The sequence below is a fragment of the Chamaea fasciata genome, unplaced genomic scaffold, assembly GCF_029207755.1.
Source record: "Chamaea fasciata isolate MVZ Bird 193981 ecotype frontalis unplaced genomic scaffold, bChaFas1.0.hap1 SCAF_3, whole genome shotgun sequence".
Taxonomy (NCBI): Eukaryota; Metazoa; Chordata; class Aves; order Passeriformes; family Sylviidae; genus Chamaea; species Chamaea fasciata.
Window position 1 is genome coordinate 16,078,013 of NW_027094088.1, and position 23,020 is coordinate 16,101,032.

At 44.1% G+C, this 23,020-nt stretch overlaps 1 protein-coding gene across 1 annotated transcript; it reads right to left on the minus strand.

The window, feature by feature from the left end:
• Positions 1-829: 829 nt before the first annotated feature.
• LOC136286497 (calpain-14-like) lies at positions 830-22,608 on the minus strand. The gene is made up of 20 exons (XM_066178135.1): positions 22,378-22,608; positions 20,117-20,186; positions 19,077-19,195; positions 18,345-18,481; positions 17,033-17,207; positions 16,266-16,331; positions 14,816-14,901; positions 13,481-13,555; positions 12,696-12,859; positions 11,824-12,002; positions 8,999-9,201; positions 8,426-8,462; positions 7,514-7,576; positions 5,915-5,972; positions 4,110-4,174; positions 3,583-3,651; positions 3,397-3,475; positions 2,160-2,276; positions 1,407-1,462; positions 830-1,124 (listed from the first exon to the last, which is right to left on the minus strand). The coding sequence occupies exons 1-20, from the start codon at positions 22,606-22,608 to the stop codon at positions 1,098-1,100; spliced, it is 2,076 nt and encodes a 691-aa protein (XP_066034232.1). The 3' UTR covers positions 830-1,097.
• Positions 22,609-23,020: the final 412 nt, after the last annotated feature.

Consider the following 23,020-nt stretch of genomic DNA (forward strand, 5'->3'; position numbering starts at 1 on the left):
AAAATCAAAGCAGCAACCTGTAACAAGCACTTAGCACTATTAGAAATTTCCAGCCCCCCCCCCCAAAAAAAAAAAGAATGGTAAGAAAGTGCAAAAGTGTCCTATAGACAGATGTATCAAGTAACTCTCTCGTGGATTTTGACATGACTAGTCCCACTTATACCATGTTCTCTAACGCTGTTCACAGCTACACACCCAGGTCACACTATTTAATTAGCTACAACCTACATTTACCCGCATCCTTTAGAAGTACACACACACACACTCTCTCACCCTGTATTAAATAAATATGCAAATGTTTTATGAGACAGCTCCTGTATCACCCTATTGAGAACATTCATTCCCTGCCAGTCTCTGGTGACTTAATATGGGATGTTTACTTTTCACTGTACTGTACTTTTCAATCTGCAGAGAAAACCCACTGCCTTTCTGAAATAAATACACAATCATCATACAACAAACAGCTGGAAGCTCAGCTCATCACTTCATCAAATCAAATTAGGGTCATTTCAATAGGGCTATGTTAACTTACAAAAGCAAAAGAGATGGTTTGAATGCTTGTAAATCACCTTTCCAAGTCAGGGCTAGGGAACAGTGTTCATACATTCTGTGAGTCTCGACCCCCTCTATCCCAGAAGCACACAGATTCCAGCTCTCTACCATGGGCTAGCAGCCACAGAACTGGGATCCCCCTATCAGGTGACAAGCTACTTAGGACAGGGGCCATTTCCCTGCCAGACTCAAGAGCCCCATCACCAAGCACAGCCTCCGGGCACTGCCACAATTGTGCCTGTAACAGCAGCATTACATCAGCATGACGCAGGGGACCCCAACAACTCAGCTACCATGCTCTGGGGTGTCACACTGTGCACTTGTGGTGGTTGGTATCCAGTGGTCTTTCCTCAGTAGGGTTGTCTGAAGTGAAATAGGACTCAAAATAAATACATTAATTAGCAAAACTTCAGTTCACCAAATCTGTGGTCATCAGGTTAAGTCTGCTTGAGGGAAAGACTTTTCATATGAAGTAAAAAGCTGAAACAAGGCAGTCTTCCTTGTCCTGGTACAGGTCTGGTTGTCTCCTCCTCTACAGCATTGCTTCAGGAATAAAGTGTCATCATCATCCACTGTAAAAAAATATGGAAGGGGGGTTGAAATAATCCACCCCTGTGAGAGCTCTGCAGTACTCTCACCTGGTCTGGACTATGGGGCATTGGAGATATTCTGCCTCCAGAAGAAACAGAAGCCATAATAAAGCAGAAGACTTAGAAGCCTGAACCTCCTTGTTGTTTGTGACCTGCCCTGTAAGAGGTGAGTTGAAGATACCTTTTCCAAGGCTACAGAATAAAACATGCAGTGCCATGTGCAACAAAGTGGCCTGCATCTGACAGTCAGGGAATGGGCTTTACCTCAGATTCCCGGAGATATATCCCTTTGCCATCTTGTGTTAAGTTGCGAAAGGCCTCTGCAAAAGAAGTAAATGAGGAGCATTAATTTGACAGCCAAGAGATCACCAAGGCATTGTCTGGGGAAAAGCTCCAAAGGCAGAGTTTTTAGGCCATTCTCAAGTGCATGTGAGCTTCTCTGTTCTGTCCCTGGGAGATCCCTAAAGGCTGGAACACTTGGAGCAGCTGAATAAAGTCAGGCATGTTACTGTCTGCCCATCGATCTGTAAAACCTCAAAATGCTGGTGGTCCCAACCTTTTACCCACCACAATTATGAGACATGTGCTAAGTATCTACAGCATGATTTGAATATCAGCTGCCTCATCATCAAATTGCAGTGCACCAAAGACTATTTCAGAGCTTTCTTCTTCCTGGAAAAGGTGTATTTCAAGGCTGTCTTCTTCACGGAAAACAAGTAGTTTTCATCTGCAATTTGCCTACCTCTTCCTACAAGAGGCAGGTGCAAATGGGCAGAGAGCTTAATCTCTCTGATATGTACAGCTTGGATGTCTGTAGGAAGGGACTGGTGGGGAGCTAAGAGAGAGTTTGGCTTCCTCTGTATCTCTTCCTTGCTTTAAACTGATTACTCTTGCTTTATTCAGAAATCCAGTCCTGCAATTTTTGACCTTACCACTGCTAGTGGGAACACCATCAGAGGAGCCATGGCTCAGCTGGCAGCCCAGCTCGCCTGGCCAGACATGGAGCACCAGCCTCACCTCCCATGATCTCCACTCGAAGCATGAAGCAAACAAAGCTCTCAAAACTGATTTGTAAGTCAGGGTCACCATATCTGATTGCCATCAAATTACAGACTTCATTGCTGAGTGAAATGCCTACATAAAATAGGAGAGAAAAAAAGGAAAACAGAATGAGATGGCACAACTGAGTAGTCTTCATCCCTTCTCTACCAGCAGCTTTGTTTTTCAAGCCTGGCCTAAGGTAATCAAATATTGGCCAGGCCAAATGAGATCTCTACATGAAGATACCTTCTTCAAATTTAAAAGGGCTCAGGTCTCCTCCCCTATACTTAAAGTCCTTCCAGAGTTGGGAAAAAATACAAACAGGCCTCTTTTGCTCATGGGATATGACAGTAATAGCAGCAGCCGGGTTTAAGAGCAATATTCCCAAGAGGGTAGGAAAGGAGATGAAAAAGAAAATCCAGAGAAAGCTCATACAGAAAGCATCAGTCCCGATGTCAAGCAGCAGCAACATTTGCAAGGAACAAAAGCATTCTCTATTCATGGCCTGGGATTTTAGTTTGCTTTAGCAGAGGTCTGCCTGGGTTTCTCACTGTGTTTTCACTGACTCAGATGTACTGGGTGAACATGCACCAAAAAGAGGAATGATATTTAAGGTGTAAACATGCAAAAGAAGCTACAAGACTGAGCTCCAGCACCCACACAATACCCAGCAATAGCAACAGAGCTCGGTCCGGCATTTGGACCCATATGTATCATCTTCCATTTGTAGATCAAGCCTCAGACACTGCACTGGTGAAGTCTGGCACCAATACAGCCTCGGTGCAAGTCCCACACTTCCAGATTTGGTCCCTGAGCTGTCGTATTCAGCAGAGGCAGGAATTTAACAGGAGCTAGATCTAGCCTCCTGCATCCCCACAACCCCACAAAATCTTATAAAATTCAATTAGCAACACACAGGAAGGGATTTAAAAATTGGGTCTGAAATAGGCAGACACTTCTGTTTCAGACAACTCTCAGTGTGAGACCACACTGAGAAAAGAGTGGGCAGCCGATCCCATGGCAAAATATTTTTCAGATGTGTTTACCCACCAAAAGAAGGAAGAAAAGATGGCCAAGGCCATGCAAATGATAATGTTTTCCACTTCTCCTGGGCTCTACACAGAGTTATCAAGATGTTTCCCAGCTCTGTGATTTTTTTTTCAGCTTTCATGAACAAGAAGATGAGACTTGCCAAAATATGCTGTGGGCTCACCTGAGTCCTGTACAGCTGCATGCAGTTCCACAAGGTCAAGCTTTCCTGATCTGTTGGTGTCTTTCTTCTGGAAAACTTCCTGTGGGGTGAGGGAGTACTTTTAAACAAACCAAACCACCCAAAACCCAACAGGTGACATTGTAAGCAGGGAGATACTCAAAGGGGGTATAGAAATTACTGTCATACCAAATAGAAAATCAGCCTTTTCCACAGGACTCTGAACTCCTGGATACTCAGTGTGCCAGTGGCATTCAGCTTAGTGGGAGAATTAAGGTCAAAACATCTCAATGAAACATTAGAAAGCACCCATTACATATATTTAAAAAATGAAAAAAAAAAAAAACCAACCCAAAAAAAACCCCAAACCAAAACCCCAAACAACCAAAAAACTTGCAGCCACTCTAACATCCATGCAATTATAATACAAGGATAATGATTTCTTATTCCACATGCCTATTTATCGGCTTGATCTTCCTCCCACTAAAGTCAATGGAAACCTGGCTGCTGATTTCAGAAGCGGCAGGAATCAACCCTTTCCCAAACCAGCTCCATTCTGTCACAGCTGAACTGTTATTATGGAGGGTGAGAAGTTCAATAAGCAGGGCCATGCCCTGGTGGTAAAGAAATCACAGTAACACCCAGGCTGGCCTAAGAAATAATGCTCTGGGGTAAAGTATTATATGAGTCAGAAGTATCACTCATGACAAGGATACATCCAGGAGTGCCAAGATACCCTGGCAGGAATCCAGACTGAAATTCAGGCGAAAACTCTGGAAATCTGGAGAGAAAAGAAAAACAACAATTGTTTTGGGGAGTCATTGGATATCTCCCAGAAAAATGTCCACTCACGAAATTCCCCCTTACTTGAGAGGGCTCAGGCCCCAAAGCCTTTGTGAAACTTTACACCCACTTGAGAAGATGTATCATTTATGATGATAAAAATATGAGGCAACAGGATGGATTCTACTAGTCTCAGAAAATCCAATATGAGTTCCCTGCAGGCATGTAATATAGAATGAAATATGGTATACTATCTCCAGCTATTAGAGAAAATGGAAGGAAAAGGACATCCAAAGCTCTAATCCCAAACAGAATTTACTGCATGACCTTGAGCAAAGTCACTTGACCTGAAGAGCTTTGGGGAACAGCACTGCAGATTAATTGAAACCCTTGTACTAAGCATCTCTCTCTCTTTCACAGACACACTGCCAGCTCTGTTAATATAATTAAAAGTACAGGCACTGCTGAAAACATGATGCTGCCTCAAAGCTTAGCATTCCTGGTTCATACATAAGTTACATGAAGAATAAGAGAAATAGGCTCTAATCCCACTGCAAATCATGATTACATTTGGTCTGTACCTTCCACCGAGAAAGGGACAGAATCATAACTCACCAATCCCTTCTCTGCAGGAAATCAAGATGCTTTAATAAATTTCATATTGTAATTCCCTGTTTAGTAAATATGAATCAAGTTCTGTAAAGATTTCTAAATTGTTGTCTTAAAATCAATAACTTATGAAAAGTAAGGACTCCCTGTACAATATACTTTTCTCACAGATAAGACAGTGCCTGGTGGGTCAGTTCACAATTATCACAGACAGAATTATCCTTGTCCAACTTTGTAGAAAAGAGAGTAATATCAAATTCAGTTTAAGTGGAAAAGGCATCACATTAGTCTCTTGATCATCTTCACTGCTGCCTGTAATAGCTGGACAGAGTATTTTCTGTGTTGCATATTGATTGTTACCAGTGAAGAAACTGGGAAGAAAATCTGGATTCATCATTACATCTGTAATTTCATTGTCATTGTTCAGAGAAAACAGGCACTGCAATGCCTCACTGCTGTCCAGGTAGTGTTATTTCTTACCAAAGACCAAATTATGAGCCTGTGGACTGCTCTGGGCTGCCCTCACAGAGAGGTTGTCACACATGAGAGAGACAAGGTCAGGGCTCACCTGGCTCTCACAAGCATGGGTTACAGGGGCCACCTGCACCTCATCCTGTCCCCCAAACACAGAGCAAGGAGCAACCCTATGCATGCACAGCAGGGAAGAGTAAACAGAAACAGCAGCATTGCCCAGGCACATGCAAGTGAAAACAAGACCCTCCTCCACCACACAAATTCCTACAGACCAGGCTTTCCACATCTTCTAGTTTGGTGCTGATGAGACTGCTGCAGTGACAAAGGGTGAGATGAGATACAGTTTCAGGAGCAAAGCTGAGGCCAAGCTGGGTTTGGAGGCCAAGTTAAGAATCTGCATCCATGCCTGTTCTCCCCCCTCATTCTTTCAGTTGTTGAAATTCAAACAAGATTAGCTCTGCTTATAACATTTCTGCCATGTTGATTCACACCTCAGCAAATCCTTTTGCTCTGGAAATCTAACATGGCATCAGAAGAGTCAGTTCAGTCAGACTGAAGCCAGCTTCTCTTCCCAGAATTCAAGACACAGATACAGGAGCCAAGGCTTTTATCTGAGAGGGCTTATTTTACAGAAACATTATTTCTCAGCACTTACTTCTCCAAGATATATTATTCAAGATTCTCTGGAGCTGAACAGCATTTATTTCAGGATTCTGTGATATAGAAGAGAATTTTAATTTTTTTTCCCCTAAGTATTAAATCACTTTTCTCCCTCTTTTGTTTTCCCTGCATGTCCCATCTTCATTCTCTGCTTTTCTGGCCCCACTCCAGCCACTGTGGAAATCAATAGAAAAGACTCCCTTTGAATATGACAAGATTCTGAGCCTGCAAGAGCTGCAGTGTGCTCTGGGCTAAGTTTTCAGGGCTCCACACAGATCAATGCAGTAGTGCAAATTTCCACTGAGTGAGGATGCAGACCGTTAAACTTTCAGCCCTGGTGCCATCTGTCCCATCAAGCACACTGTCAAGAGACCTGCCTCAAACATTCCCCTTTTATCATTTACAAACAACAACAATAATAACAACAACAACAACAACAAAAAGGAAACTTTGGAATACTCCTCCCCAAACTTTTCAAAGCAGAGACTCTCCCTCCCCCTTGTCATACTAAAGTTTACAGATTTTCTAGAAGCTTTCAGATCATTGAGACATGCCAGGGTAAAGCCTTCAGAAATGGCAGTAACTGCCTCTGTGTGTACTTGGACATCCCAACAGTAAAGGACCAGCACTTCACAGTATGTGGCAATTTCTAGGACATCAAAGCCACACCATCCTCAAAACCAAATTCTTGAACAAGGGGCAAAAAGTGAAAGCATTCCTTGGTTTTAGTAACAGCTTCCTTCAAAATATTCCTATTAAAAGTGCAAAGTTGTTTTTGTGAAATTGTGTTTGCCAAATACAGGGTATGATGCTAAATAAATGCAGTGACCTCTTCTGAAAGGTGAAACACTTGCATCCCTCACCACAGACAGTGGGATCCCTGATGGTCAACTCCATCCCAAATTAGGCCAGAGAAATCACTAAAAATAATCTTTCACAGTAAGGATCATATTTCACTAGGAAAATTAGGGGGGAAAGATGATAGGACACCCAATATCTATTTCACCTCTCAAAGCAGGTTAGTTGCCATCCAACTGTGATGAAGTATGTATGAGACAAGGTTCAGTATTTCAGGGGTGTTCTCTAATAGGTAACTTTCCCCAGTGAATGTAAGAATGCCCCAAAGGGTAGGATGGATCCACACAGCCCATCACTTTGTTCCTGATATAGGCAACAGGAATTAATGTTTAGGGAGAGCATGTGAGCCTGATCAGCTTCTGTAGTCCATTCTGCTGTTTCCCTGTTGGAAAAGTGATCTTAGAGGGTACATCCCTGCTCAATCCTTTAGCATTTGTTTCTGGACTTTCTGCCCATCAGTTTGCTAATATCTCGAGCCTCTTGATGCTGTCACATTCACATTAAGTTCCAGGCATTTGTTGTGCAGAGGAGTGTGCCTGTCTCAATGCTGTCACATGGCTAAGCTTCACAGGCAAATTTGCTGCGTGGATCATCACTGTACACAGAGTCCAACCTCCTCTCCATTGCCCCTCTCTGCTCCCCACACATCCACAGACCACCCCTGAACATCCATATGCTTTTACTTTCACAGAGTTACATAACAGCTCTGGAGGAGTTTACTCATGCAAGCCATTACCTGTTCAAAATGCTTTGTGAAGAAATCCTCCCAAATCTTGCCTTCATACCTATCAACAATTTCCTTTGAAGGCATAAAAAAAACATGAACTTACAGAAGAAAAATACTGTCAACCAAGTTATTAAAGATGCTTCCCCAGAATGGCATTCCATCCCCTGCCCTTTCCACCCTCTGCCCACCACTGCAATTGGTGTTACACCACTAACACAGCCCACTGCTAAAATACTTCCCTACATCACAGAACTTCTATTTCTTGGAGAGAAATACTCAGATAACACTTAGTGGGGAGAAAGATTCCCCACACCCCACCCCAAGCTGTGCAAAGCATGGGGCTCACTCTGTGCCAAGAAGAGAGAAGGCTCTGTGTTCTCCTTTATACAGCCTAACAGAGGAGATGAAAGAAGGAAAGGCCCTTTTTATGCCAGGGGAACAGTCTTTGCTATAAATTCTCTAGCAGAAGCTGCAGATGTACATGCACTGCCACTGAGACTAGCTCTTTTGGAAATAACCTTTAGACCATTGCATGGGAATAGTACTGCTAAGGTCCCATAATGTCTCCAAAATATTTAAGGCTTGAAAAGGACAGGGAGAATTGCAAGAATGGACCATGAGGATCCAAAAGAACCATGAACAGGAAAGACTGCAGAGCAAGCAAGATGGTGTCATTAAGAGATGTTTGCAAAAAGGACAACTAAACTGCCTAAAGTTTTGCCTGTCCCCCACATTTGATTGCATCTGCCCCCTTGGTCCAAAGGATTCCGTCTATAAACCTTATCTGTGCTTTCACGTGCTGCAACACAAGCATTGACATTCTCACTCAGCCTCTCCTCCAGGGCAGAGCAACAGTAAAAACCCAACATTCAGAGCTGTAGATTAAACCACAGACCTCCCACTCCCACCACACCCACTCACCTTAGAGAGGGTGAAGCTTGTGTTCCCACCCATTTCCCTGGAGATGCAAAAAAGCAGACACATTAAGGACAGATCTCAGAGTTGTGTGTTTGTCTCACCACAGGTGTCATTCCCCTTTCCCGGAGGGGGCTCCAACCTGCTCTTGCTGTGTGTTTTATTTTATGGTGTTACAGCTGCAGTAAGGCAAGGCCTCATCCATAGAGGATCCCAAAAGCTGCTGGCATTTGAAGTATCCAAAGCACCATTTCTGTATAAGCAACCATCCTAGCACTGCCAGCAGGGAGTTCCTGGCAAAAAAATGGAGCTAAAAAGCTCTTATCCTTCTCACAGTCTCAAACATGAGCACACTGCAACGATTGTGTGGGCCTATCTCAGACCTTTTTTAAAGGGTAAGGCAAAAAACAGTGCTTCAACCACTGAAAATCCTATGGCAGGAGAAATCCAGAGCCAGCCTCTCTGAAAGGGATTGTGCTACTTTTTGCAGAATTAAGTCTTTATGCTGCCCCTATTAGACTAGAAACACCAGACTTTCCCAGGGAATTAGGTACTGGCAGAGGGGCAGCACCATCTCACCGAAGAATGTGCTTCCTGGAAAAGACCCGCAGGATGAACTCGGACTCCTGCTGAGGCTCCAGGGTGCATGGGACAATCACGTAGACACAAGGCTCCAGATGGAAGTCGTGAGTCACTTCCCGCTCATCAAGGAAAACCTGGTTCTTGTTCACGGGCTGATGTCGGGTGAAGAAACCTGGGGGCAGCTTTCTGTTGCTCTCCTGGTGCTGTTCAGGGAAGGAAGGTAAGAGAATGGTGTTCTGCTCCAGCTGAACACACAGACAAAAGGCACGTGGAAGATTCACAAGCAGGGCACAGCCGACCTGCCTTCACATCTCAGCCTGTTCTACAACAGGTAACAGAGCACAAAGGACTCAGTCTCTTCCCCAGACATGGCAGTTCTCACTATGTAGCACCCTTGCTCAATACTAATATGACAAAAGACTGGACTTCCTGCAGCTTACATAAAAACCTTACACTTACACTACTTGTAAGGAACAGCAGCAAGAACTGGGGATGAGAAGCTGTTCCTGTCAATGTGGCTTCTGCAGAAGTCTTTGCCATATGGGCCAAAATGACTGCAGGCAGGAACTGCTCTAGACAATGCCCTTCACTAGCCAGAACACCCCTTTTCCCACAGGGACCGCATACTTTGTACCCAGCTTGTCCTTTGCACTAGGCATCTGGTAGCAGAGGATTTTTCAGAACACCAGTGATCTGAGCATACTGCAGGAGCAACCTAAGCCCTTGTCCTGACTTCATGCAAGTGTCCTTGATCTGTCTGGCTCTCTTTGCTCTGCAGGCCCTTTTCTGCCACAGGATGATGGATAAAGTGTTGATTCAGGCAACATGGAACTAATTTTAATGCCACTGAGTGCCCAGCACACAAGCCCAATAAATAATCCTGCTAGCTAAAACTACTGTCACCTTCTGATCTTGGCTGTTCCTCAAAACATTTAGCTATTTTACTCTGCAGCCTCATGGGAAGATGCTATTCCTCTTCCTTTGCCAGTATTTTTCTTACTAATAGAGCAATCTTTCTTATGAAGGGTTCAGGGTTACTCCTCCACATGCCCCTTATGTTAAATTCAAAGTTTTATATTCCAGTCAATACTCTGTTGACAGCAGTTCCAATACCTTAGATGCTCTCATCTTGCCATCTCTTCATATTGATCTTGGCAACCACTACAAACCTGAAATTGAAGTCCTGGCTGCCACCATTCCCACTCAGGTGTGCTAAGGCCACACTCAGACCCCCTCTGCCAGAACGTTTATCTTGAAGGTAACCCTGCTAGTGCCCAAGATATTTAAGTCAAGAAGGAGCAGCATCTTATCTCATGGTTACCAGCTGGGTCTACAGTAACTAGGAGCACAATTGTGCTACCCTAATCATATACCCAAACTCGTTCTTTCCCAGCCCAAGTTCTCATTTAAGAGGTGTACTCTCATTTCAGCAGTAACAGAGTTGAAGATATCCCCTTTAAAGACAAAATGAGCTAAAAATTTCCCTGTTTTAAATAGCCCTCTGAGGTCAGGGCCAAAATCGGGACTTACATAAAGATTTAACTTCCAGGGCCCTTTCTTAGGTCCCAAAGGCTCTTGGATAAAGAAAATGTTAGAAACACAGCTGACTTGAAGAAGCTGAAAACACTGTACCATCAGACAGCCAGGAACCTGAGCTCCCTAGGAGATCTTTGAGTTGTATGGGGCACAGGCTGTTTTCCCACCTCATGCCAAGACTGGAAGGCAGCAGAAAGGCAGCTCTGACTCCCACAACACAGCCAAGAATTGGGGCACCATCCCACAGCTGCAGCAGGGATGAAGTGCTCATCAGGTAAAGGTTGATGCTACTTCTAATACCTTTGAAGACCCAGGACAGAAGCTGAACAACTAATGCCCCCTCTCAATGCCAATGAGCTCTCCTGACATGGCAGCTTTTCAGTAGAGTCAGAGGATGGTTCTGCATTAGTAGTGCCTTTCTGTGGTGCCTCACTGAATTCAAATACTGTCATTCACTGTCAGCCAAGGAACAAAGGCAAACACACCACATTCAGCATTGTCTTAATGCTGCACCAACCCAGGTCATCCAGACAAGAGCCAGCAGTGGGGACTCACCTGTAGGCCCACCTGCAGGAAGAAAAGAAAGAGAGCATCTATCAGTCAGGACTTGTGTGTCTCACAAAACACAGCCAAGTCATTCCTGGAAAGCAGAGCAGCTACATACATCTATATGGGGTCTTAGCCTTCAGAAACCTCAGTCCCTCCACCCAAAAACCCTTCTCCACAGTCACCTCTCCATAACTGTACAAGCTCACAGCAGCAACAAGACCTGTGGCTCTGTTCAAGGGGGAAGAGTGGCTCTCAAGGTACTCAGATAAGCAGAGAACTGAAAGTAGGAAACTCTGCTGAAGGTAGGATATCTAGTGATATCCATTCACCTCTGGATACAGAGGGAGCTAGCAGTATGAACACATGAGCAGCTGCCACATCATACTAGGAACACTTTTTAGGCACAATTCTACCATGGTTGGAAATAACCTGAGGCCAGAGCTCTTCCTGTCCCAAAGTAAGAGGACTCCTGGCACCCTCTTCCAGCTATTGCACATAACCTCAGAGGCGGCAAAATAAATCACCTGTGCAGGGTGACACACAGCATGCAGGAGAGGCAGCAAGGGGGGCACAGAGCATGAGAAAGCCTAGCCCTGATGTGTGAGGAGACTGGGCACAGGCAGGAGGAAAGAGCAGAAATCACCCTGCACACAACAAAAACTCTTGGCCTGCAGAGCACCACAGTCTACAGGGGCTGGAAGACTTCTGTTTGGTGAGAGCAAGAAAATCAAAGCAATTCTTTGCACCTTCACCTTATAGAGTAAAAATCCAATGAAAAGGTGAGGGGCTCGGTTCCGGTGTTTGGTGCTGTGTTTCTGCATGAGGGATATAACCACATTGCACGTACTTGGGCTTTTCTTACTGTCTTCAACTGGCAACACATTCAGCCAGTACTGAGGGTTCATCCAAAAGTTGCCTACGTAAAAAAAGAAAAACATTTTGATGTCATTTTCCATCACAAAATTGATTGTCAGCTTCTCACGTGATGCCTGGCATTGGACTGAATAGATCACAGGTTGACTGGATCTCCAGACCCCACAGGAATTTGATTTTAAGGTGCAGTTTACAAGTTTAGCAGTGCAACTAATATTTAAGATAGGAGAAAGACCCAGGAACAAGGAACTACAGTTCTGCTTACATGCAGCTGAGAGCTCATTTTGTTTATAAATGTATCACTATTCCTCTCTCACCCCTGGTGTATGGGCTAGCTGACTTTAAACTCCACCTGCTCTGCTTCCAAAAGAGCTGAGCCTCTGACTGTTTGATTCATTTTACTTAAAACACACTCGCTGGAGGTGCTGAGGGTGCAAATTTTAACAGACAAGTTTAATGCCCTAGAGCAGATCAGTGCTGGCAAATTGATCCTAGGATCCTAAAGTTTATTTCATGCTATAATCAGCCCACTGCCCTATGTTTGCAAGCAGTGCATCTTGTGTGAAAGCAGAAGCCAGTCAAAGCTCTTCAGCTGCTTATTTCTGATGTTTGTGAGGAGGCTTAAACAGGAAGCACATGCTTGTGTTATCAATTTTATGTTAAGAGGTTATAAGGAGCTGTTAACTGAGTCAGCACAGCATCTAAAGTCAGAGTTATGCAAAAGAGCACCCCTCACCATTACAGAATCCCAGACTTCCTCCTGCTGTACTTCCTTTAACCCATCTCCCACTCTTCAAGGAGTACATCCACTTTTTCCCATCTTCCTGGCTCATCAGGTCTGGAGTTAATTTACAGATCACCAGATCTACAAAATGAATCTTAAAATCTCGCAGAGACATCCTAGGAAAAGAGTGCCAAGAGACATCTTGTCAGCAGTTTAGTTTAGTCCATATGGCTCATAAAATGAAAAGGGAGCAGGAACTTCAAAAACACACCATTCTGTGTTACATATGGTAATGCTCATATTTTATTAGGCAGTAAAGAAGAGAGCGTCTGCTTCCACAGCAGCATCTAGGAGTAGCTAATGCACGACTAAAACTTCAGCAAAGGATAGCAGAACAGAGAATAAAATAATCTTGCCAGCAAAGGGAGTGCAGTGAAATGACAGGGGCGGCAACATTGCCACCTCGTGGCAAAAGCTGTGGAGAAACCGCAGACAAACAGGCATACAAGAGCTTCTCGAAGCTAAAAAACAGGTAGGACAAAAGCTCCTGGGGCTGCCCTTTATCTCCAGCAGCCCCAGGAGACATATCAATGTCCTGCTTCTTCCTCACTCCTGCATTGAAGAACAGTGCATCCCATGTCTGCACAGTCACTGCTCCTCACAGGATCAAGCCGAGAGGAGCACTGCTATAAAGCTCATCACCTGTGCCTTGGCCTAAGTGACAATGTGCTGCTTCAGCTCTGGGTGCAGCCCCAGGGCTACTGGCAGAGAGGGGAGAAGCAAGACTGTGCTATTACCAGAATTCCCCATCCTCCTTCTTTTTCCTCAGCAAAATCTTCTCCTTCGGGCTCAGCAGCTCCCACTTGTACGAGCTAAGGGGAAAAACATGGAGGTGACTAATGAAATGTGGCCACATGAAATGTGTCAAGGCAGAAGACATAACCTTCCTCTATAAAAGGAGCTCAAATCCCTGTTTCTACATCTGTCCATGCTTATCCCCCACTATGCCTTCAGCCACACAAGACTCTCCATGACCACCCTAGGTCCCATGAGATGTAGCTACACAGCTCCAGTTTTCTCCAGCAGAAGCCAGAAATGTTCTGTTTCCGTCAGCCAGCCCCTTCACTTGAACAGGCAGCTTCCAAGTACTTAAAATATAAAAATCTAGACCTGCTTTGTTGGTTAATTTTCTGTCAAAGGAGACATAATAGGAAGAGTGTTTGGCATAATGAATGAATGACTAGGACAGCACAAGAGGCAGCTGGGAGTCGTTTCAAAGGCAGGCCTGCAGTATGTTGCTCATTATGCTCTTCAACAGAACAGCTGGTGTGTTGTCATTATGTGACAGACATGCATCAGAGAAGTTACTGCTCTGCAGACAAGGTGAAAGCCATTCACGTTCCCAATGACCTCCGTGCTCTTCCCTCCTTTCTATGCCCCAGGCCCCAGCAAACAGCCTGTGCAGGGAATGAAGTGAAGCTTGGAAGCAAGAAACAGGCTTCACTTCGAAGAGGAACAGGATAGAAGTTTACAGTTGCCCATGGTCTAGAATGCAAACCACTGTCTTTCATGGGTCCCAATTAAAAAAAAATAAAAATCAGGTAGATACAAATATAGAGTCCATTTACCTCACTAGTTGCTTCCTCTGATTTCATGCCCAACTGTATTTCCCTGAGCAGCCAGGACAGAGGACTCCTTCCTACTTACCCAATTCCAACACCTTGCAGCCTGTGGAAGATTTTTCCTGAGCCTTCCTGTGATAAATGACTGTGTCCTGAAACATGGGGTTTTTTTAGAGCCTCCTGCACAGCTGTCTGTCCCTTTGCATGCTCTCCAGATCACAGCAAGGTGGTCAGCATCTTATGCTCATATTATGTTTCCTCTGGCATTTAGTGAAAGGAAAAGTAGAACTGATCTGATTGAGGCTGCATGTGTGAAGTGAGGCCAGCTACAGCAGCACTGTCTGTTGGAGACACATAAATCTATGGAGTCATTGCTTTGACACCACGTCTGTGTCTTACTGTTCCCTTACTGCTGCCCTCAACATTAGTTCATGCCTGAAGATGGCAGCATCTTTCCTCCAAGAAACCTTTCCTCCACTAAGTGTCACACCTTCCCTTTTTTAAACTCACCTGTCACTCCAGTCTCCTTTCCATTCAATTTTCCCCCAAGGATTTCTCAGTCTCACTAGGTTTTCTGGTCCATATTGACAGGTCACCTGCAGAAAACAGAAACATTGTGCTTACCAAGGTCTCAACAGCTCTCACCTGGTTTATATCATTGTACTATGTCACATATTAACAAGATTTTGTTCGTTCTCATAGATGCCAGCAAGTATGATTATAAAAATCTTTGAACATGCAACTCTGAATGCCAGCAACAAAGAAATTAAGGTGCTTCATCTTACATTCTAAACTGAAACCAGAGACATGACAGATTCCTAATCTAAAGTCTTGACTGTACATTCCTCTTCCTTTCCAACATCTGCGCATCTTGTACTCGAGTGAAAGCCAAGCCCACCCCAGTGCAATGGCACAGCACAATGCAGCCCCCGCCCCCGGATGACCACACAGACTAATGCCTCCTGAACTGGGATGTCATGGTGGGAGGAGAGGGAGCCAGGCCAATCAGGGGCTTTGTTGGCAGCACACAGCACAACAGCTGACTCCACGCTGTTTCCACATGCTTGATCAGTTCCTCTGGACTGCCTGGCTCTCCATCTCATCAGAGGAGCCAGACTGACAGACACATTGTTGAAAACCTCCACACATAAACTCCTGCTCCTCCTGTGGGAGACACAGATGTCCCTCATCCAGCTCATCTCTTCTGCCCTTCCTAGTATCTCTTGCTACAGGTATGAACATACTTTCACCAAAATGTCAAAAGCTCTACACAGTCTTTGCTATCCTTGTCAACCTCCTCTTGAAGCTGGACAAGACAGTCGTCCACAAACTCAGGAGGAAAAAGCTCCCACTCCTTAGGACGTATTATTTCAAGTCCTTTACCTCTAGACAAATATCCTAAGAAGATTCCCAGCAATTGTTCTGCAGATTAGTGGGGTCCCCCTGCACTGTCTGCACAGGAGCACAATTCAGTTCCCTTACTCCACCCCGACTCACATTTCCATCTGCAGTTTTTCATATTTTGGCCTTTACATCCTTATTTCTCTATGGCCTCTCCACTGGCTTCAGAGGAAGGCTTTTTAGCCCAAGTAAAAAGCACATCCCCAAGTTTCAGCACATCCTCCCAGCAGCCCCAAAGGCCAGTCCTTTCATTCTTAACAGCTAAGATGCATTTCTAGGTGATGTGATGGTCTCAGCAGAGCCCTGTGAATCATTCCCACCCTTAGAGATACACTGATCCATAACAATTGTCCTTCACATCAGGGCCTCAAAATTAAAATGGACACACTTAAAACATGAATCTTAACAAAGCCCACAGTCTCTTTTAGCCTTAGACTACAAAAAGAGTATTGCGGAGAAGATACTATAGTTGCTCTGATCAATGGTTGAACCTGTGAGTGCAATAAAAATTGCTAATATCCAAATTAACCTGGACCCAGGACACTTGGGCTGGTCTTACCTTTCTAATACCAGTTACTGTGTAGGCATGGCCAGCAACAAGCCCATTCTTCAGGACCTTTGTTGTCTGCATACAAGAAAGAGAAACAGAAGGAAAATAAACCTTTTATTCTACCCCTACTCATAGAGCAATACCAGAGACCTGTACTCCTATAAGCAATGGCTTTCAAAGCAAATGGAGAACTGAAAATGAAATAAATAAATAAACGGAAGCTCCTAAGAGCCAAGTTTTGCAGTATGCTTGGAATTGGAAGGTTGATTGTTAATGGCCCTTTGTAAATTGTGGATCTTTGGCTAGTGACCACCTCGCTTAAAGGAAGTCCAGGAGGTTAGGTTTTGATTTTCAGAAAAGCAGAGTTTCCCAAGAGCTGAGGTGGTAGCATAAAGCTTGGAAGCCAAAACTTCATATTCTGAACGACCCAGCTCTCTACCTTAGCTATAACTTTATTCCATGTGTGTCTCTACCTCACTGCACCATCTGTAAAAATGGAAAATTTATTTAATAAAAATGGGAAAATGCAGTAGGTCTCTATTTAATACATTTTTTTTAATAGATAAACCAGTTCCTATACATAACAATAGGGAGCTGAGAGCATCAGGGAATCAATCCATGAGCAGATCAATCCATCCATCAATCCATGACTTCTACAGAAAGCCAGGTGTAGCAGCTTTGATACACTTTGAGTCACAATGACCAGCTGAGCAGAGGGAAATGGGTCTGGAAAAGTTTTTAGCTGTAAAGCGGTTTGATGTCACTCCAAGCCTCACCCCTAAGTGTGTCTGACAGCCCATGAGAGATCTGCCATAGGTGGCTCTTGTCAGGATATCCCACAGAGCAGGAGGAGCTTCTGCAAGCTTGATCCTTGTATTGACACCCCCTGTAAAATCCACCAAGGCTTCTGAAACTTGCCCAATCTGCAGATCTTCATAGGAGCCATAGAGCCTAGGAAAAAAAGACATCAATATATTCTCTGGGTTATAGTCACAGATGACAGGTTGAGAACAGCTTGCCAATGAAAACATTAAAAAAGTGCGCAAAAAGCAAAAGGAAGGCTGTAACTAATGTTTAATTTTAAGGGAATTTTTGGCTATTGGGAAGAGGAGAATCTACAAAATTGCCTCCAAGATTGACCACAGTCTGAAAGGGACTCTTCATTTGCTGTCATCTGTGACTGCACTGTAACAAGAACATGCCCATCACAACTCTTTGATAACTCTGCCTTAGAGAATGCTGCCTGAATTTATCACCAGGCACTGTGCTGTATCTAAGACATAGTTCCTTGAGAGACACTGTCTTGAGAGTTCAGTCTCCAATCTGATTTTCTTTATCACTCCAGTGCAACTTGGCCCAGTCTTCTCATTCTAACACTAACACCAACACCAAATGAAAATAACTGAACATTCTCACCTTTGTGTGATCTTTCTCTCAATGTTAACTAGAGTATTTTTCCCTGCTCTGCAAAGATTATTCCAGCCAAATATTAACAAACTCCATCAGTTAGGCCTTGCTGCTTTCTTCTTTGTGCTGATACTACTACTGTAGACAAAACACTCTGGAGAGAAGCCACTGTTCTCACCCTGCCATATGACTCAAGACATGCCTCAGTTTCAGGGACCTGAGAGCAAAAACATCTACCAAAACAAAGTTCAGTGCTTCAGCAGACCTCCAGAATGAAAATCCTTGGAGGTTTCTCACACTGATAATACATTAAAGGAGACTTTGGAAATCATTTACATTGGAAAATATCTATCTATGGTGTTCCACTCCTCTGTAGTATTTACAAGGAAGGCATCAGCCTCAGCCAATACACTCCAAACAATGATAACACTCAGAGGACAACCCCCCACAATAAGGCTGTTTTCACACCCAAATCCTTGGATTTAAACTCAAGGGCCTGGTTTGATAATAGCTACTGCAATGGCAGCTTTTATGTGTAATAATAGAAGGATGAGAGCCATCCACTACACTCCAAATGTAGCAAGGCCTAGGAGATGCATTTATAAACAAGAACAAACTGTGTAGGCACCAAGCAACATATTTCAGAGAGACTATTTGCATAACTTGAAATGAGTCACTTACTTAGCATATGCCTTCTCCAGAAGGGCTCCCCAAAACACATTCTTATCCACCGAGGAAACAAAGAGCAGCTCCCCCGCCTCATTCACCGGCAGGCGATCATCAACCACCACGTCAATCCATTCCCCGAAGTGCCAGAACTGTCAGGGGAAAGGAATGAGCTGATGTTTCCCTTGGAGGGGACCTCCCCTTGGAAAAACAGGAAAGGCAACGTAGCCTAGCTGTGGGCACCGAACAAGCTGCTGTGGGTCAGTGGGATTTGCTGACTCACCCACAGGGCCAGCTGCTCAGCCCCACCCGGCCACAGGAGAAAACAAAGCATGTATCAGGTGTAAAAAGAGTAAACGGGAAATTAGCCACAGGTAGATTTCTGGGGAATTCCTAACTGTAGAGTTGTGCCAAGAGGTACAAAAAAAGGGCTAGAAGACTGGAACTGATGTGGTCAGGTCCTGCTGACTGTTGCCACTCTTGAAAAAGAGTTTTGTCTGCGTTAAAATATGGGTAGGACACAGCTGGAGAGAACAGCCAAGCAGAGGTGTTTCCTCAGTGGCTTGTAGTTGATTCACTGCCTGCACTATTTGGTGGGAGGGGTGATGGGCTCCTCTCCAGACTGGGATACCCTCTGGCCAGTTGCTCCTGGCCAAAGGGAACCACGTACAAATTATCTACGGGTGTGACACAAAACACAGCAGAGGATATCTGAGGATCTCCTGCAATCTGGGGGAGCAGCTGTACCTGGAAGTGGAAAATGCCCGCGTATTTCCTCTCAAAGCTCTGGTTTTGTGGCACAACTGCAGCCAAGATGTCCTGGTGGAATGTCAGGGCTTCCAGGGCTGCCAGGAACCAGCAGTTCTCTGTGCCAAGACAAACGGACACATGCAGTTGGCTGAAAAGTGAGAGCTCTCAGCCAAGTTCAGCAACACCACCAAGATTCCAGCAGAAGAGCTTGTTGTGCTTATGTCTTTACAATTATAACAAATCATACACACAAAATTAGATGATCCAGACATGTTCTTTACTTAACCATGATTGGTTTATAATTGTTCTCTCATGATCTTTTCATTTGGGTACTGCTTGTTTAAATAAGAAATTTAGCAAGCAGTAACTGTCAATGGAAACGTTCCGTGTTTTACCAACATTGTGTGGGGTTTTTTCTGTTCTCTATAAAGGCACACCATTAAAAAAACTTTTCCATTTTTCTTTGAAAACATTCACTTTTCAGAAAAGAAAATATTTTCCAGTGCATCTCACATGCAAGACTGTACTTAGCAAACTTTGGTTTTAGGGACATAAGGCACTTAAAAACTAATTTAGTCCCACCTCTACCTGTTTTTCAGATGGTAATATAGTCTTTTATTTTAGGCAACACAGGCAAAAAGTTATTTTTCTAATTGTAAGGCTGAGAAGTGAAAACACTCACACTGAGCATTAGGTACAAATATGAAGTCCTTCTGTGGTCTCTGTTCAATTGTCAAGCAGCAACACCACAGACCAGTAAGAGCTAGGATCACTTCCTATTAGTATGGGCAGAAACAACACACAGTGGTGATTTCAGCTTGTGGAGACACCTCTCATGCCTCAAATCCCACCTCTAAGCTTGCCAGCTTATTTACTGAGCCTATGCCAGTAAATGATTGCTTCATCCACACCATGCCAAGTGGAGAGAGAATATTGATACCTTCTATTACCATGCCAAGTTTTATACATTCAAACTTCCATGCAAAATGTTATCTTGTGTAAAATACTTAGATATTTATACAAAGGAGTTTCCTTACCCACCAGTCCTTGGCAGAGATCAAGCTGCTTTCTGTTTGCAGCATAAAATATGGGACTTCTGTGCAAAGCCTGGGAAGCACAAAATGAAGAAAAAAAGAAATTAAAAAAAAAAAAAAAAAAGAGAGAATGAGAGAGTTAAGCCAGTAACATGAGCTGATTTAGCTTGAAAGTTAAGACTTTTAAAATACTGGGAGTCCTTTGTCCCAGCAGACATTGTTCTGGCTCAGGTGTAAATCTATTGTTATGTGCTCTGGCTAACCTGACACCTGCCTGAGCACACATTTGTGCTTGGTCTACATTGAATTTGGTCTCCAGCATAAGTCACTGGTGCTCAGATGCATCACCATGGCTTTCCATGGACACCATGCTGAGAAGACAACCCTCCAGACCTGCCAGTCCTGCTCCTCCACACAAGTGTCAGCCAAAAGAGGTTATGAGGGCAGAGCATAACTCTTCAAACTTTCACCCAACCTGGCTGACATCTCCATAGCTTGACTGACAATTGAGCTACAGACTGATGGCTGCTACAGAATTCTTGTTGCTGTGACAAGAATAGGTTTGTGAATAATTGTACAGAGAGAAGTAATGTGGCGATTTTTTTCCCCTTCGAAACTGCCTCTGGTGTTAAATTAATAACCTAAGTGTCAAAATTACATTTCACTCGAATGGCCCAGAAATTGCTCAAGCTAAGTTTCACACTGCTGGCTTCCCCTGCAGGCAGTAGCGAAGAAACAGCAAACCCTCAGAAGGCAGTCACAGTAATTAGGCACCAAGCCCTGCCCTTGGTGAGTTTGGGTGTTAAGTTTGCAGGCCATCAGTCATAGATGCAGCAAGCTACAAGCCTGCAGGCTGTATGGCAGAATCTCAGCATCTCCTCTGTAGCACAGGGACAGAAGGATTCTCAGAGAGTCTTTGCTCAGAAAGTTTGGCATCCAGAGCAAACAGCTGCCTTCTTCACGAGGTAGTTTTAGAATCATAGAATCACAGAATATGCTGAGTTGGAAGGGACCCATCAGGATCATCAAGTCCAACTCCTGGACCTACACATGGCACCTCAACTATCATAGCAGAGCAACAGAATAGCCCACTGAGAGACAGAGGAGGTTTCAAGTCCATTCCAATTTCTGAGGGGTGGAGAGACACTTGAAGGACTTTGTAGAGGCGAGGACTCATGCTGACCTTTTTTTTTGCAGAAACTCGATCCTTCTGGGAAATCATTTATATCTCACAAAATATGACAATTTGTCAAACTGCCACAATCTCACAATAGGACAGCTAGAAATAACTTGGCTGGCAGAAGCTATCTGGTATTACCTGGCAGAATTCCCTACAGACAAAGGAATCCTGAAATTTTTACATAATTCTGTACATTGCTCAGTGGCTCAGTAAGAGCAGAACTGGCATTACTAGTAACAGGCCTTATCTAACTGTGCCAGGCCCCTGTCCCGGCCTCCCACACTTGTTATTTACCCTTTTGTTATGAGAACATGCTTTGTTACCAGCCCTTGCACCTCGGTGTCTCTTGTTGTGATGTTCAGTTTAAGCCTGGAATTCCAGCAAAGGCCTTGGAAATGTGAGCGCAAGTAGTAAACAAAGACCCGAAAACTAAAAACTCACAGACTGATGCTCAGTCGCTCGTTATGATAGAAGTTCAGTCTTGAGAGCCGGGGAAAGATTACTCCAAGTACAATAGACTAACCAGTCAAGCAGGGGGGGAAAAAAAAAGGAGAAAAAGAAAAAAAAACCCCACAGCCCAGCAAGAGGATAAGGCACCTGCCCTGTCTGGGAAAGCAGCAGCTTCCAGCATCATAACAGTATGAGGTCCACGGGACAGAGGGGTCATGGCTAAGAACTGTCTATAAACTCAGAAATCTTTTAACAGGTCATGATCTTGAACTCTGGACAGAAGGAGCTCACCTGCCACCACAGAATCATAGTGCGATCACTGTAGCTGTGAGCTCCAAGGAAACCAACTCTCCCTGCTCCCTTCACCTCCTCTCTCTGCCTGCTCCAAATGTTACTGGATATAAACTGAACAAGGCTGGTTATGATTTTGGGCAGCAAGTGCTTCAAAGGCAATCATGAGAATCCATGTACCCCAGCTTCCAAAACGACAACTGATGAAATAAATGTAATCCCCGAAGACAATAAAGTACACCTAAATTAAAGTCTAAGAGTAGTCCGTTCAATGCTAAAACTATTTGCTGGCTATTATCTGCAATCATCCTCTTACACACAGTACTGACTGAAAGTCACTTACGTGTGGCCTCTTCCACTGTAAATTTTGGGGCAGTTTCTTTAGCAGCGCTCCTGTTCCAATGGAGCTGATGTGAGCAGGGAAGGTATCATCTGTGAACAAGCGTTTGTTCTTCAAGCACGACTCCAGCAAAGCCTGGTAGCTCTGCTGGATAGGAGGGGTATGTTTTTGAAAGATACTCCTGCCTAAAGGCACAGGTGACTTCTTTTTTTTCAAGCACAGCAGAAAAGGCATGCTGATGTCTCCAGTAACACCAGGATAATTTTTTTCCCACTGAGGATTCTGGAGGGATCTCACACTGCACAGTTCTGCTGGAAACTCTTGGTTTTCTCAGAGGAGGTGTGTCTTTCAGAAGAATTCCTGATAGTTAAAATAAGTATAAAAAGTAAATTTAATCCTGGCTTTTAAAATTTTCTTCTTAGTCAGCAGGGGTGTGTAGGAACAGTGGCATTCCTAGGAGAAGTGGGGGCTCACCCAATTCTAACCGAGCACTTATCACTGCATTTTCAAGGCTTTAATATTACTGTAGATCTGAGTGAAATCAGAACAAGTGACCCCACTGACTTTTACTACAGCTTTGAAGCCATACACATGGCTATTCTATGTCTCTCTCTGGACTATTTTAGGCTCCCCAGAATATTTTTAT